The sequence below is a fragment of the Myodes glareolus genome, chromosome 1, assembly GCF_982192425.1.
Source record: "Myodes glareolus chromosome 1, mMyoGla1.1, whole genome shotgun sequence".
Lineage (NCBI taxonomy): Eukaryota > Metazoa > Chordata > Mammalia > Rodentia > Cricetidae > Myodes > Myodes glareolus.
Window position 1 is genome coordinate 133,249,185 of NC_142026.1, and position 16,006 is coordinate 133,265,190.

Below are 16,006 nucleotides of genomic sequence, written 5' to 3' on the forward strand. Positions count from 1 at the left end.
GAGGGGGTGAGAGGTGGAGGAAGAGGGGGAGGGGTAGAAAAAGAAGGAGAAAGGGTGGAGGGAAGGGAGAGATGAAGAGAGGAAGGGAACAGGAAGGAAGCAAGCGAGAGAGGAAAGAGGCAGATCCCAGTGGGCATAAGATCAGTTATATTCTCACTGTTGCAGCTCTCAGTTACAAAGGAGAACTAGCAACTTCAAATTGGAAAAACCTTCTTATCTAAGTGTTCAACACGAGTATCATGAAATGCTGGACAAACTGCCATCTTTTGGCATGTTACTGAGAAAGATAGGCCATCTCTCATCAGATCTCTACCAGAAGGCATCACCTGACCCCACACCCCTGCCAAGTAAGTGTCTAAATGAGTTAAACAGGGAGGCTGGACGTAACATAGCTTATTGAAAAAAAAAAGTACATCTATGCTATTAAAAAACTGTCAGATCTTTAAAGTCTAAGTGACTATGTTGCACTCAGAAACAAACCGAGAAATTAGTCTATGTTAGAACAAATTAAAAATGCATTGTTATTAAGGGGAAACATTATATTTACAATAGAAAACTAAAAATGAAAAAATGTAAGAGTTATATAATTTCTTTTTCTTACCAAATCATCTATAATTGCATACACCCTCATATTGTTTATCCCTCAGGTGGAAATGATCTTCAAATTTGACTTGCATAGACTTATCAGATGTTTTCAGGATAGCAACCCATGCGGATTGCCCCTTCTGGATTTTAGTGATCCGGTTATTGCTAAGAACCCTGCATGAATAATTTGGCATTCTGATAAGCACATTACATTTTTTCTTTTTATAATAAATATAATGAAAACTAGTAAATTAAAAACAACAAAAATACAATCAACACCTTTAGGTGAATTTACTGCATACCAGGCACTTCACATGCTAAAGACAGAACAAAATGTCACAGTTAGCAGGTTTAGTGAGGCACACCTTGAATACCAGCACTAGGAAGGAGGATCCAGGTGGGTTATTGTGAGTTCAAGGTCAGCCAGGGCTTCGTAGTGAGACCCTGTCTCCAAAATGATGATGATGATAATGATGATGACAAATCTACATTCAGCCTTCGAGGTATTCAGTATCAGTTATATAGTCCAATACAATTTCATTCTTGCTAAGTGGCAATGGAATGCCAGTCATTTCCCAGTATCCAGAGGAGGGTAGAAATGACATGGGTTGCTTTACAGGCTAACTTGAATCCTGATATAGCAATAGGCATTTCTCAAAATCGATTTTCTCTTTGAGATAATATTTTCATGCAGTCCAGACTGACAAAGAATTAGCAATTCTCTTACTGCTTCCTCCCACATACTGAGAGACTCCACCATGACCCAGCTCCCCAAATTCTTTACAGATGACAGCCGAAACTTCTGAGATCCGCTTTGGGTTCTTCAAGGATTCTCTGGCTAAGCCCAGTTTCTCGAAGGGAGAAGGGTTTCTTTGTTTTGCTTGGGTTCTTTGGCCAGCAAGTGGGTGTGGACTGTGCAGAGCAGGGTGTGGAAACCCAACACCAAGTTCCGGTTGGAACCGGGAAGCCTTGCTGTGTGCTGCCATCTTCCTCAGGCTTGATCGTGCTGCTGCTGCACACATTACAATCTATCAGCATCATCACCTGGAGCCTTTGCATCTCTGCAGGCCATGAAAACAGGGTGCATCCCTGGTCCTTCCCGGGGAAGAAGCATCTGCATTTGGGGTGCCAGACTCAGTCAGCTATGCTTGTGCCGCCCTTCAGTGTGACCCAGCTCAGGCAGACAGAGGGTAACACACCACGCCTTCACGCGGACTTATTCCTAGAACCGGAGGTCCAGAAGCAGCAATCCAACTGGCACAGTACCGCGTACAGTCTCAGCAGACCAGGGATGGTTCTTTGCCTGTTGCCTGACACCACTTCCCCTGTTAACACAGCTGGAACCTTGCGAGAGCCTGCCTCTGCATGCGATCGTGGAGAAACCGTAGGCAAACCCAAGTGAATCCTGTTTACAAAAAGCGTGGCCAACCTCTTCCATGACTCCAAGATGATAGAACTCAAAGAGAGGAGGCTGAATGTTCTGTATTAAAGGAGACTGAGTCTGAAAACAAGGTGCAAAGTGAAACTCTTGAGCTGGGAGAAAGAACCAGCCAGGAGGATATTATCTTGGTAACTGATGAATGAGTAATACAAACTTCTTCTTCTTCTTCTTCTTCTTCTTCTTCTTCTTCTTCTTCTTCTTCTTCTTCTTCTTCTTCTTCTTCTTCTTCTTCTTCTTCTTCTTCTTCTTCTTCTCCTTCTTCTCCTTCTTCTCCTTCTTCTCCTTCTTCTCCTTCTTCTCCTTCTTCTCCTTCTCCTCTCTCTCTCTCTCTCTCTCTCTCTCTCTCTCTCTCTCTCTCTCTCCTCTTTCTTTCCCTCTCACTCTTTGGCTTCCATATACATGTATGTAGTGATATATCATTTGTAGTATAATAAGTAAAGCTTGCCTGGAGATTAGAGAATAAAACAGCCCTATTGGTCAGTCTTACAGACCAAGCAGTGGTGACACACATCTTTAATCCCAGTAGCCACACTAGTTTGTCATAGAAACCGGGTGGTAGTGGTGCATGCCTTTAATCCCAGCCCTAGAGAGGCATATAAAATGGGAGGAGACAGCTCTCACACAATCTCATTCTGAGATTTCTGGAGGCAGCATCGCCATTTCAGACTGAGGTCAAGGTAAGAGCCAGTGGCTGGCTGTTTTGCTTTTTTGACCTTCAGGTTGAACCCCAATATCTGTCTCTGGGTTTGTATTAATCATGCTACGCACGTATATACACATGCAGTCACCTAAACACAAACACATACCCAAAGAAAACATGCAAGGTAAAAACAACAGGCGTGCAATGATTCCATTTTTTTTCGTTAAATGGCCCATGTACGTATGTGTGTATGTGTAACATGAATTATATGAAATGATCTTCATGACTCTTACTTTATGGCGGTGGGAATTTGAGTGATCTTATCTTCTTTCCATTTATGTGTTATACCAGCTTTCACGGTGCAGCACCATTTCATAAACATACTAAAGCAGCATTTTGGGGTGAAAGGACAAAAAAAATCACTTGATGTAACATAGTTTTTATTTATTTTTATTTTGTGCATGAGTCCCCCACATACACACATGCACACATGCACACATGCACACACGCATGCTAGAAAAGAGCATCAGATTCTGTGACAGGTGTCTGTGAGCCACCATGTGGTTCCTGGAAATTGATCTCACAGTCTCTGGAAGAACAACCAGTGCTCTTAAACCTCTCAGCCATCTCTCCAGTCCCTGAAAAAATTAAAAGAAACTTTCTCTTTAAAAAGTTCCTGCCTTACCTCATTTTGTTTCTGTGACACGCTGAATGTATTAACTTTAAACGTTTTGCCTTTTGATACTAAATGTCTCTAGATACGTTGAGCATGTTCACAATTGTGAGCAGAGTCTCTGGGCTGGAAAAAATTAGGAGTCTGATTTTCTTCAGAATTCTATTCAGAATAAAAGGTCTTGTGTTTAGATCAAAATTCTCCAGCGTTCTCCTAGGCCTATCCCTTTGTCTTAGGTACCTGACTGTGGGAAATCGAATCTGCACCACCCTCCTGGCATGGTTCGCGTGCTTTCGTGCGGGCCACGAGCTTGGGGCAAGGGCCTGGGGATTAAACAAAAGACACACACACACACACAAACAGACCTGGGTCATTCGTCGGGAGCCAAATGCCACTTTACTTAGCAGAATGTAAGGCTAATATACCTTGGCCCCAGTAAGGGAACTTCCTCCCAGCCAGGGGGGGCGAGGGGAACTGGTGCGGTGTGGGTATCTTGCCAGGCAGGGGGCGGAGAGCAGCGACAGACAGTGGGCCAAACGGAGACTCCCGGGCAGGTGGGAAATTGCCATACCAAAGATAAAGCAAAGCCCTAGGCTGAATCACCAGGCTATAGCAGAGATAACAGAAACTAGCAGGAAGCTTAGCTGGCTGACCAAAACAGTCCTCCAGATGCACCCCAGGGAGTAAAGAGGGACGGCGGAAGGAGGGGCTACACCTGACCACCCTGAGTGCACATCCATGCCCGCCCAGAGAGATGCACACAGGAAAGCACCAGATCTCCTGGAACCCGAACATGCTGCCTTGCCCAGTGAACAGGGCCTTCTTCCATGTTGGCTGCCTCAAGGTATCCTGAGAACCTATGAGGAGGGTTGTGAAATGCTTTGAGCTGCTCAGATGAAAGAAACCTCTGCTTTTGTTTATAAAACAACCCTTGTTGCTAGTGAGTCCACCAAGTCAGCCGAGAACAGAGAAAGACCACTGGCGTCCAAGACACCACCAACAATGCAAGGAAGGTCGCTGTTGGCTCTAAGTGCCAAGATGGTACAGCTTGGTGACTGTACTTGAGGTGGATGGTAAAACTGTACAGTTAACAGATGGGCAGCAAGGGCTCTTAACTGCTGACTCATCTTGAGGTGGATGGTAAAACTGTACAGTTAACAGATGGGCAGCAAGGGCTCTTAACTGCTGACTCATCTTTCCACCCCCTTCCCCAGATATAATTTTAAGACAAACGATTCCTTCCTTTTATGTGGGAATGCCAACTATAAAGATAAACACACATGATGGACAAGAGTGGATCCTCTTACACACTCTGGTGGACAGACTTACCCTAGCGTCCACCCTCCTGAGTGCTCCCTTCCCTTGCAACCTGTGATTTGCTTTCTGGCTAAGGGAACATGAACATTTGACTCTATAGTATAGAGCCTGCTTGCTGGCAGACTTTCCTTGTTGGGTTAATGAATTCTGGGAAATGCCAAGGTGATAATGAACTACAGGTAGCCTCTAGAAGTTGCAGATGTCCTCTGGGAACTGGGGACAGTTTCCATGGTCAATCAGCAAGAAGTTGGAGGCGTCCTACACATGCATGAAAATGAATTCTGTTAGGAACCTGAAGTGAATTCTTGGAAGTGAATTCTTCTCCAGGTCATGAGAATACAACCTAGCCTCTACCTTGACTGACTTGGTCACCTGAACCACAGAGGCTGTGGGGTACACTTGAAGTAAAGGCCCTCAGTTTGTGACAGTCAGCAATGGTAATGCAACACAGTTACATCGCATGTCCCCACTTTCCCAGAGTTGTTCCTTCTGGCTCCTTGTGTGTGGGAGGTGGAGGCGCTGGAGTGTCTAAAAGCACATTCTAATCTTTCTGTCATCTCACTCACAAATACTTTTAGCACACATCCCTAGAGGGTGAACTTTTCAACAGTGCCATATGCCAAAATAAAGAAAGAAAGAAATAATAAAAAAAAGTCCAGTTTAGTTGAGAATAAGAGTGGGCAAGTATTCTACCACCAAGTTACACTCCTAATCCCTAGAGAGGGTGTTTTCTAATACCAAGACAATAGATACAACAATCAGTTCAAGGGTAGGAAAGAACACAAGCTTTTACTTCAAATGCCAGAGAAATGCCATTTTTTTAAATAGCATAGCTAGCAAGCACTTAGTTGCCTCTGTAATGTGTTTTTTTTTTCTGTCATAAATATCTCAAAAAATTCAAGGCTAATCCCAATTGTCCATTTAAGATTCTTTGCTGGATTTGGTGGAACATGTCTCTAATCTCAGTATGCAGAAGGCTGAAGCAGAGAATCGGGAATTGGAGACCAGCCTATGCTACAGGAGTGAGAACTTGTTTCAGAAAGCACACCCACCCACTCCCTAAACAAAGAAAAAGCCCTACCCAGCCCCTAAGAATCGCACTTGGTTTTTAACTTCTTGTGACACCGTGTCCTATCTTAGTACCACTCCTATTCCCACCACTTTCCAGCTAGTCGCGTTCTTTTCCGCTTCGGGGTAGCCAAGCTTATCTCCCTTTGACCCTGCGCACTGAGGCGCGCTTTGTGAGGAAAAAACTGAGCTCTGGGTCCAATGCCATCTCTGTCGCTGGACAGTTTTGTAGTGTTGGGCAAGCAGTTTCTTTGAGCTGGGTACAATAGTGCATCGCAGGATTGTGGTGAGGATTGCCCAGCGAAGGCGGGCAGTGAGCAGGTGCCCACCCTCACAGAGAAAGCCCCTTTCCCAAAGCTGTCTTTGTTGCTCTCCAAACGCTGAGCACCAGAACGTCCAGTACCTTTACTCCCCCGCCTTCGTCGCAGGGGATGCAGGGACTTGTAGTTTTAGGCCCCCAAGTCACGTTTCCTCTTAGAGCTGGACAGCGAGAGAAGGAACTACATATCCCAGCGGGCTCCGAAAAGAAAGTAGGACTCGGAAAATCGAGCATAGCTGCCTGGTGCCTTTTTGCTCTTGGTTACCCTAGTGCACAACCCCAGTAAGCGCTCCCACAAGGCCGCGAAGCCCAGGAGCGCAAAAGCGCGTCGGCGTCTGGAGCTCGACTTGAGCCCACTGGTCCACCCGGGGTGGAGAGAGAGACGCACTCCAAGCATCCTCTAGACGTGCGGTCCCTTTACTGTGTGGGGGCTCCACAGGGGGAAGGAGACAGAAGGAAAACGGGAACATTGTGAGGACCAGTGAGGGAAAAGTAGAGGATGAGAAGTAGGGGAGGCAGCGAGCCAAACATAGCCTGCTTCAAAGGGCTTTTAATCCGAAAGAAGGACCCAATCGGTCGCTGTCGGAGCGGACACAGACCGCTCTTCTGTCCCCTGCCCTTCGAGTTCCCGAAGTCTGGGCCGCTGCTCATCACTCTGCCATCCGGCATTCCACCCCCTCCTCTGGGCATCAGTAGAGTTTTCCCAGCATCTCGGCCACGCGAGGCGCTGGGGAGGAAGAAGACGAATTGGGGGCAGGCCAGGGAGGGTCACATCTCCGCGCCGAGGGTACTCAGGTTCCCGGTAGTTGCAAAAATGGTTTGGCGAGTGGCCGTGAGGATGCGCGTGTCCCGAGGCGGCAGCTGCTGCCAGGAATAGTCCGGAGGAGAAGCCTGTAGCGGACCGAAGTCCGCGGGGAGCGCATGGCGCCTCAGGACAGAGGGCAATGACCCAGTCGCTCCTGGGGCGAAGAATGTCACCGGGAGCCAGGCGCCTTCCTCTGGACGCGTCAGGCCGGCCCAGTCCCCGAGCCCTGCTCTCTGGCCCAAGGGGACTGAGGCAGGGACCCCGGGGAGCCGGTACCCCGGCTTCGGTGGCGAAGAGGAGGAGCAGGAGGAGGAGCCCGGCTGTGAGGCGCGGGCGTCGCCGCCCACCCGGCCGCGAGGAGGCGGACCTGCTCGGAGCGGAGCGCCGCGCGCGCGCCGGGGCTGAGCCTTGCAAACAAGTGTCTGTGGCAGTGTCCCCGCGGCCCTCCGGCGGCCCTCGTTGAGCTAGGGCTGGCTCCTCCGGACAGAAGGAACCGAGGAAGCCCCGGGAGCCGCCGCTTCCACCCTCGGCTGGGAGCCCCGTGCAAAGGGCGGCGGACACGGCGCGGCTGCTCGGCTCGTGGACGCGGGGTCGCCGTGCGGGCAGCGCCCGGCTCTTACCGAACAGCTCCTGATAGAATAACGCGCGTGGCTGTCCCCACCCCTGGGAGGGGTTGCCGGTGCCGCGAGCTGCCTCCCAGTTTGCAGCGCTTTCCCCTGGGAGGATCCGCCACCGGGAAGGAGCAGAAGGCACCTGGCCGAGGCGCAGAAGTGGCTCCGGAGGGAGCCGGCGTGGAGTCTGCAGCCTAGTGTCCCCTCTGGGCGCGGCGATCGTGGATCCGCGGGCCGGAGCAAAGGCGCAGCCGGGAGCTTGCTGGCGGCGGGGCCAGGCGCACCGCGATTTGGGGGTCTGCTGAACGGTCCCCCGCGCCCCCACGGGGTCCGATAGCCCCGATCCACGCGGGCTGGAAGCCACGGAGAACCGCTGCAGCGGGCTGAGGACTAACACCGTTCCTCCGGAAAGCGGATTCTGCTATGACAGCTGGGCTCCCCAAGGGGTTAACCTGGGTGTCCTCGGCAAAGTTGTCGCCGAGCCGGGAGCCCGTTTAGGGGTCACAGCGTCGCGGCTCGGGGGCCGGCCGGGTGGCCGGCGGCGGCCGTGGCTCGGCGGGACCCGCACGGCCGGGGGGCTTCTGGGGGTGTGCGCCCCCAGCCGGCTGCCCTCGTGGATGCCTCCCGGCGGCGGCGGGCCCATGAAAGACTGCGAGTACAGTCAGATCAGCACCCACAGCTCCTCCCCGATGGAGTCGCCCCACAAGAAGAAGAAAATCGCGGCCCGGAGGAAATGGGAGGTGTTCCCGGGGAGAAACAAGTTCTTTTGCAATGGGAGGATCATGATGGCCCGGCAGACGGGCGTCTTCTACCTGACGCTCATCCTCATCCTGGTCACTAGTGGACTCTTCTTCGCCTTCGAGTAAGTGGTGGCTTCCAGATGCCCTGCTCCCCTCGCCTTCCCCTACCTCTACTTCGGCGACTTTCGTTTTCTGGAGTATATTGTTATATAATGCCAGCCCGCTCTCCCCGTTTTCCCTTTAAGGGACTGTTTGATTTTCAGCCCCTTCTCCCCCGGAATAAAGTCTTGAAGGGCAGGGATCCTGAGAGTAAGAAAGAGGGGAGCGTGGGCACGTGTAAGCTGTGCCAGGTCGCAGGCTCCTGAGGATTGGGTAGAACCAGGCAGGTGGGTTCCCTGCTCTGAGTTTGGAACTAGCACATCAGCCCAGGTACAGCCTTCTGGCGGAGGGGTGTGGGAATTTATTAGATGCGGGGGAGTGGAAGCAAACTTGACTTATCTTCCCCACGCCCACCTCCACTGCTAAGGAAGTGCAAGGCATCTTCTTAAACCTAGTTGGCTAAATCTTGTAGTCAGTTTGCAGAATAATGAGGAATCTCGGTTATTTTAGGTTGAAAGTGTGGGTTACCGGCAGTGTCCTGCGGTAATTTTATTTTTTCATTCTTCTTGTGTCCCTGATCACCAGCCTTTGGCTTACCGAGGGTGGAGCATTTTCCCTCTTAATTTCAAAGAAGTTCCCGTAGAAAATAACCACAACAGATCATTCGGGAACAGGTGAAAGATGTGAGGCCTGGAGAGGAAAATGAGGCACTTCATGCCCCCTCCCGATTCCAGAAACAACCCTTTGGGACTTTATCCTGGGGATGGGAAATGTGAGTCTTTAGGAAAATCAAATTGGGTGTAAGCAAGCTCCTTCTGCCAGCTGAAGAAAGGTCTCATTCATTAGTAGCCATTAGGTAAAGAGTTTAGCCATACTCCAAATCAATAGCAATTGCTCTGATTGCATTACCCCTCCCCCATTCGATGCGCAATAAAAGTTACAGCCTCTACCCAAACTTTCAGAAAGAAGTATGTTAATGGACAGATTTTCTTTGCATTGCCCACATCCCATCTATTATAGGCATGATAATGTTTTCAGCCCTTTCTGTTTCTTCTGGACAGGGTAATCTAAAACCTACTATGTTTGTTTAGTTTTGTCTTTAACAAGTACTAGGCTCTGGTTTTGATGCCTCCAGCTCTCACCCTTTACTCCCTTTACAGCCCCCGCCTCCATTTCTGATTTTGGTCTCTTAGGTTAACTTTTGTGGGTGTTTGAGATTAAATTGATGGCATCTGTTGTGGGGGACCTGTGGGATGGAGGGAAGGGGTATGAGCTTTGTGTAGAATGCCAAGAAGTCATACTCTGTGGGGCCCCTGTTGTTTTCTTGGGTGCGCAGTCAGCCAGCCTCTTGTCCCTGCTGACTGGACTGGTGGAAATTGGGGGAAGGGGTGCAGGCCCCTGGTACACTTGTATTCTACATTTGGATGGAAGTAACGATGCCACATGTTTAACAGAAACGCCATCTCCTTTGCAGGGGCTTTAGTTACAGGTGGCTTTAGGTGGAGAGTGTTCAGTATGCCTCTCTTGTCATAAAATGCTTCCGGTAGACTTGTATTGGCATTTTAACTCTTTTTGGGGATTCTAAAGTGGGGACAATTAGATAATCTTTGTGTGGGAGTTAACAGAGCTTCAGCTGTGAGTGTGCTGCACACAGGCTGGTAACTAATCCCTTTTGATGCGCATCCAAACCTTCACTGTGTGCTGAGGGACCCCCCTGAGTTATTATGCTCTATCTTTTATTTTCCTGTTCAAAGGTAGCTTCTAACCAAATCGTCATATATTCATTTTCATTTCTTGATCTCTGTGTGTGTCTTTTTTCAAGAGTTCCCCAAAGTCCCCACTTGCAGCTTGTTAAAACCCTCTGCTGTGCCAATGTTGTGCTAGCTGAGGGCTGTAGGAAGAACCGTGGGCTCCGGGCTTTTATTAGACCCTATTTGCAGCATCATTTTATGTCAGTTCTACGGGAGTTGGGGTGCGTTTGTGTGCGCATGCTTACTCTCCACCACCAGTGTTGCTTCGACTAGACAAGCTGAAGCTTCAAGAAAGTAAGAGGCCCATCCTAGTGTTGTGCTGCAGTTGGGAAGAATCATAGGTCTGCGCAAACCTCGGCCTGTCATGGTTTGATCGGGCATTGCTATTGTATTCCATTGTCGTGGGCACTGACGTTGTCTTAAGTTTCTAATCACTGCTAGAGACAGAATGAAATCAAATTACTCGAACCAAGTTAATTTGCAAGAGACTCAAAAACCAGCTAGCCATGCACACAGGAAATGTGATCAAGAGGAAATGCCAATATTATCGGTTCCCGCTCATCTTTTTCCTGGTCATCCTTTAATTATTCGTTGAACACATATTCTGTGGTTCCCTATTTTGAGTGCTTTGTTTCAAGCCTTGGTAGCTTTTCATGTGAACATTATGTCCGGCTTATGATTGTGGCAAAAGACCCTAGGAAAATAACTGAAAGGAAGAAAGGTGGCTTTTGGCTCACGGTGTCAGAGGCGTCAGCCGCTGTTCATTTGGCCCACTGCTTTCACACCCAAGGAGAAGGCTAACATGCTGGCCAGCAAGACCATGTGCTTGAGGAAAGGCTGCTTCCTCCATGGCAGCTAGGAGATGGAAAGAAACAGAAATGGGCATCCCCACTTCTTTCCTATGATGAGGCCCAGTCTCCCACCACCTCCCAGTGGTGCTGTTGTATAACTTTGCCCTTTCGCCTCCTCGCTCCCAACCTGGAACAGATGGATGAGGAAGTGAAGTCCAGAGACGTGAACTCACCAGAGCTCAGCAATGGGTACTGGTGGTGACTTCAGCCCCCAGAGAATGGCAGAGGAGAGAGGATTGTTCGCACAGGAGAGAGGAAGAAAGCAGTCACAACATTAGCTGTGGGAAGGCTGCTGAGCACAAATCCGACTCTGCTTAGGTTCACACCCATCCTGTTTGCTGCAAAGCGTGGAATCTGGTTAGAAGCAGAACTTTCAGAAATGCAGATCATAAACTTCTCGCCAGCAGTGTGACCCTCAATAATGGGTCATTTTAAAATAAACTTTGTGTTGGTTAGGGTGTTATTATTATTATTATTATTATTTATTATCAAATCGACACTACCATGGATCACCTGAGGAAAGGAAACCTCATCTGAGGGATTGCCCAGATCACATTGACTTGTGACCTTGACTCTGAAATAGTGTCTTGATTAATGATCAGTGTGGGAGGGCCCAGCCCACTGTGGGTGGCCCCATCCCTCAGTTAAGTAAGCATGGGCTATCTAACAGAGAGTGTGAGTGAGCCAGCGAGCAGCATCCCTCCGTGGTTTCTGCATCAGTTCCTGCTCTGATTTCCCAGAGTGATGGACTGTCATCTGGAAGTCTAAGCTGAAATAAACCATTTCCTCCCTCAGGAGCTTTTGCAGTGGTTCTCGACCCCCCAAATACCACTGGAAAAGAGCTGTATACACTACGATTCATAATAGTAGCAAAATTACAGTTAAGAAGTAACAACTCAAATAATTTTATGGTCAAGGGTCACCACAATATGAGGAACTGTATTAAAGGGTCGCAGCATTAGGAAGGTTGAGAACCACTGGGTTAGAGTGTTGTATCTTAGCAACAGTCTTCAGGCTATGTCAGGTTGAAAATGAAGGTCAGTTAGCACACCTTGACTTCCAAAATCTACAAAGTGTGATTTGTAATATCTAGCCTTACATGTTAGTATTAAAGGGGACAGTATTCTCAGGATGGTGTCTGGTGTGGAGCAATGCCGATTGCATAGTATATATTGTTACGTTAAACCTCCCAAGGAAGCCGTCTACCATTTGAGAGTCTTGAGGAAGGGTGCATGTGGGTTAATAAGCATGAGTGTTGAGATAGAGTTATTAGCACGGAGAAATTGGGGTACTGTGCAGTACCTTATGAGAACAGCGACCTTTATAAAAGTCCCTCGAGCCCATGTCAGCAGTGTCCCGGATCTCACCCCTGCAGAGTGGGCGGCCGGCAGGGGTGCTCGAGGAAGTGTCCCAATCCACACCCTGATTCCATCTCCATTTGGGGAGCTCTCATCTTAGAACTGTAGATCAGCCAAGAAACTACCCAAACCAACCAGCTGTAACACTTTGCTCTTTCCAAGCAGGTCAGGGCTGCTTATTTTTCTGTCTGCCTTTATTGAACATATGGAGCGCTGGTGGAAATGGCAGCATTTCATAGCTGGCATTTAAGAAGGAAGGAAGGGTCGCTGATGGCGGCACTGTCGAGACGTCTCCCTACTCCTCTAAGTTACTAAGAGTCTCCTCCAAGTACCGTCATTCCCACAGCCGCAGAACAGGGTTTGAAAAGATCAGTGAACACTATCAGTTCCTTTGATTCCGAATTATGCACACATGCATACATGCAGCCTGTTCTGTCATGGCTAAAAATCTGGAAGTGCAAAACCTTTGTTTCTAAATATTAGGATTTCATAGTTACTTTTCACAGGGAAAGAAAGAGGGACCTGAATGGGAAGCTGAGTATTTCAGGTGCTCATGTGAGGTGAGGGGAGGCCTACTTAGATACTAGGCATGATGTGTCTCCTTGTGACAGGTTGCAGGTATTGCTGGAGTCCAAATGTGAGGATTTGGGAACATTCTGAAAATTTTTGCTAGAAGGCCATTGATGTTTACTTCAAAAAGCAGTGTGGGGCCAGTGAGATGACTCAGTCAGTAAAGGTGCTTGCAGTCAAACTTGACAACCTGTGTTCAGTCTCTGTGACCCACACAGTTAGGGAGAACTGGCTCCTGCAAGTGGCTGTGTCCTCCAAAATACATGCCTTGGCGTGCATGTGTATGCACATGCACATACACATACACACACACACACATACACACACACACACACACACACACACTGAATAAACAGATCCTAAAAAGTAGCATTTCTCTCTCTCTCTCTATTTTTTCTCTGCCCACTCCTTCCAGAAACCTCTCCTCTTACTTCTTCCATCTTTTCTTGACTTCTTTTCTTGTTATTTTAGCTAACCCCCTCTGAAATAAATGAAGAGCCATTGGGAATCAGTAGAGCCAGGGTCATGCTTGCTTTGGCAATGGTACTTGGATTCTTTTTTGGTAAATAAAAGTGTCACTTCCTATAATAATGATGTTGTTCTAGGTGGAATAATCTTTGTTATCTTGTAAGGTATTACCCCTGTAACATAGGCTCCGAGTTTGTGTTAGGAAGCTCCCCCAATCATAGCAAAATGCCTGAGATAACACATGAAGAGAGAAAGTTTATTTTGGCTCGTGGTTTTAGAGGCTCCAGCCCATGGTTTGGTAGACCCATTTCTTTCAGAACTCAGGTAGGGGTTCTGAATGACAGTGGTGGACAACACGTCGCAGGACAAAACTCTCCCTTTATGACTGAAAAGCAAAGAAGATGAGAATGGAGACCCATAATCCCTTCTGAGAGGATGCCCCAATTATCTAAGGACTTGCCTCAGTCCTGCCTCCTGACGGCTCCACCACCTCACAACAGTGTTACTCTAGAGACCAAACCTCTAACTCATAGGCCTTTGGGGAGCATTTGGCATCAAGGTGTAGCTGAGGCTGCCTTCTGTAAATGATTACCAGTTCAGTAATGCCTCTGTCATGGATGGGTTAGCTCATTACAGAGTGGAGATGCAGCCCTTAGGATCCTGAGGGACCATCTCATCTAGCTCCTCCTACATAGAGTGTATCTGGTTTTGTACCTTTCTCTGAAAACATCTGCAACATGTTGTATGTTCCCTGTCTACACAGTGATGGGCAAGCATTTATATGAATCACAATGGTTCCCCATGAATCTTAAGTAATTTTAAATCTTCATTATAGGCTGGGCATAGTGGTGCACACCTTTAATCCCAACACTTGGGAGACAGAAGCAGGAGGATCTCTGTGAGTTCCAGGCCAACCAGGTCTACAGAGTGAGTTCTGGGACAGCTAGGGCCATTACACAGAGAAACCCTGTCACAAAAAACCCCCAACCAAAACAAACAAACAAAAAACTCTACCATAATCTCTTACATGACAAATGCTCACTTCTTTGTGTATGTAGTCAATACATGTATGTTCCGTAGGGTCCTGTGTGTTCTGTTCAGCACTAGATTCCCCAGTCCCTACCACAGTAGCAGGTACATAGCCCACGCAGTAAATGTGTGCTTAATTAACTAATTATAGACTGTAAAACTATTGAAAAACTTCTCTGTGTTTTGTACTTGAGGAGATTGTATGAATAGAGAAAATGTATAATTAATAATGGGTTATAGAATACTTTTAAAAACTATATTTGATACTTTTATCTTAACTATATTTGATGTGAGTCTTCTGAATTCAGAATCAAGCGGCATCCCTTTTCAAATGTGTCCTTTGAAGCCGGAGAGGTTTTCTTGTTGACTTAGGAAGCTAGTCATAGAATCAGGATGTTCATCGGCTTGGACTGCTTTCTAGTATTTCTTTATTTCTGCCCTAAATGTTGGAGGCAAAAAAAAAAAAATCACGCTGATAGCTATATTGTGTGATGTGACTATTGCACATGAGTGTAGGTCGGAAGCATTGGATCCCCTGGAGCTGGACTTACAGGCAGTTCTGAGCTGCCTGATGTGGGCGCTGGATTAGTGCATGCTCTTAATGGCTAAGCCATCTCTCCAGCCCCAGCCAGCCACCCGTGTTTTGTTGCTGTCTGTCTGGGTAGGAAGTGATACTGTGTGTTAGGGAGAAGAGATTCATGTAGGTTCCTAAAATAGGGTAGTGATGCTTAATTATTTAATGGACCATATCTGCATATCCTGGAGATTTTTCTTTTCTGCAGTATAATCTTGTACATGATTTATTCATGACAGAGTTATTATGTCTTAGCAATAGAATTTAAATGAAGGATTTCAAGGAAGTATGCTGTTCTCCTCTAGCTGGGCTTGTTAGCAAATCCAGAAGTATTCTTATAGATACTTTAAAATTAGTTGCATCTAGGAATTGGTCTAATAAAATGTCCATTTGTTCAGTTGCTCAGGTAAGGGCTAGGAACCCTCTTATGTGTTGTAAAAGGAGCGTTCCGCCTGCCCAGCTCCCGGCCGCCTGGCTAACTTATATCCCGAAATAACAACACACAAATTGTATTCATTTAAACACTGCCTGGCCCATTAGTTCTAGTCTCTTATTGGCTAACTCTCACATATTGATTTAACCCATTTCTAATAATCTGTATCGCTACTTGACTGTGGCTTACCGGCATGAGACTAACCAGCATCTCAGAGAGGAGAGCCATGGTGTCTGCCTGACTCTGTTTTCTCTCTCCCAGAATCCTGTTCTGTCTACTCCACCCACCTAAGGGCTGGCCTATCAAAAGGCCAAGGCAGCTTCTTTATTTAACCAATAAAAGTAACACATAGACAGAAGACTCCTACACCACTTATGTTCTTATTTAGTTGTTCCTTAAATGTAGAAGACTGATCCCACTTTGTAGAGAGCTGCGTGATGCCATGCCTTAAAGGTGGCGCTGGTTTCCACCTTCCACTTCCCAACGGTGAGTGCTCTCAGCTGTGAACAACTCCATATATGGCTAACGCTAAGGATCTGGCTTGCTTATGCGTTTCTGGACCTATCTGTGTTTCCCACATGGCTTGCTGGGGTTGGCTACCCAGAGGTTATTTAAGCTGTAGGCTGGCTCTGCCCTGGGCGAGAAGTGCAAGAGGTGCGAGAGGGACGAGAGGG

At 47.7% G+C, this 16,006-nt stretch overlaps 1 protein-coding gene across 1 annotated transcript in view; it reads left to right on the forward strand.

Moving 5' to 3' along the window:
* The first annotated feature begins 7,866 nt into the window (after positions 1-7,866).
* Zdhhc14 (zDHHC palmitoyltransferase 14) overlaps positions 7,867-16,006 on the forward strand; it is a 247,818-nt gene continuing 239,678 nt past the window's right edge. Inside the window, 1 exon segment of the mRNA XM_048420326.3 lies at positions 7,867-8,321. Coding sequence (XP_048276283.2) covers positions 8,077-8,321 — 245 coding nt within the window. The 5' untranslated portion in view covers positions 7,867-8,076.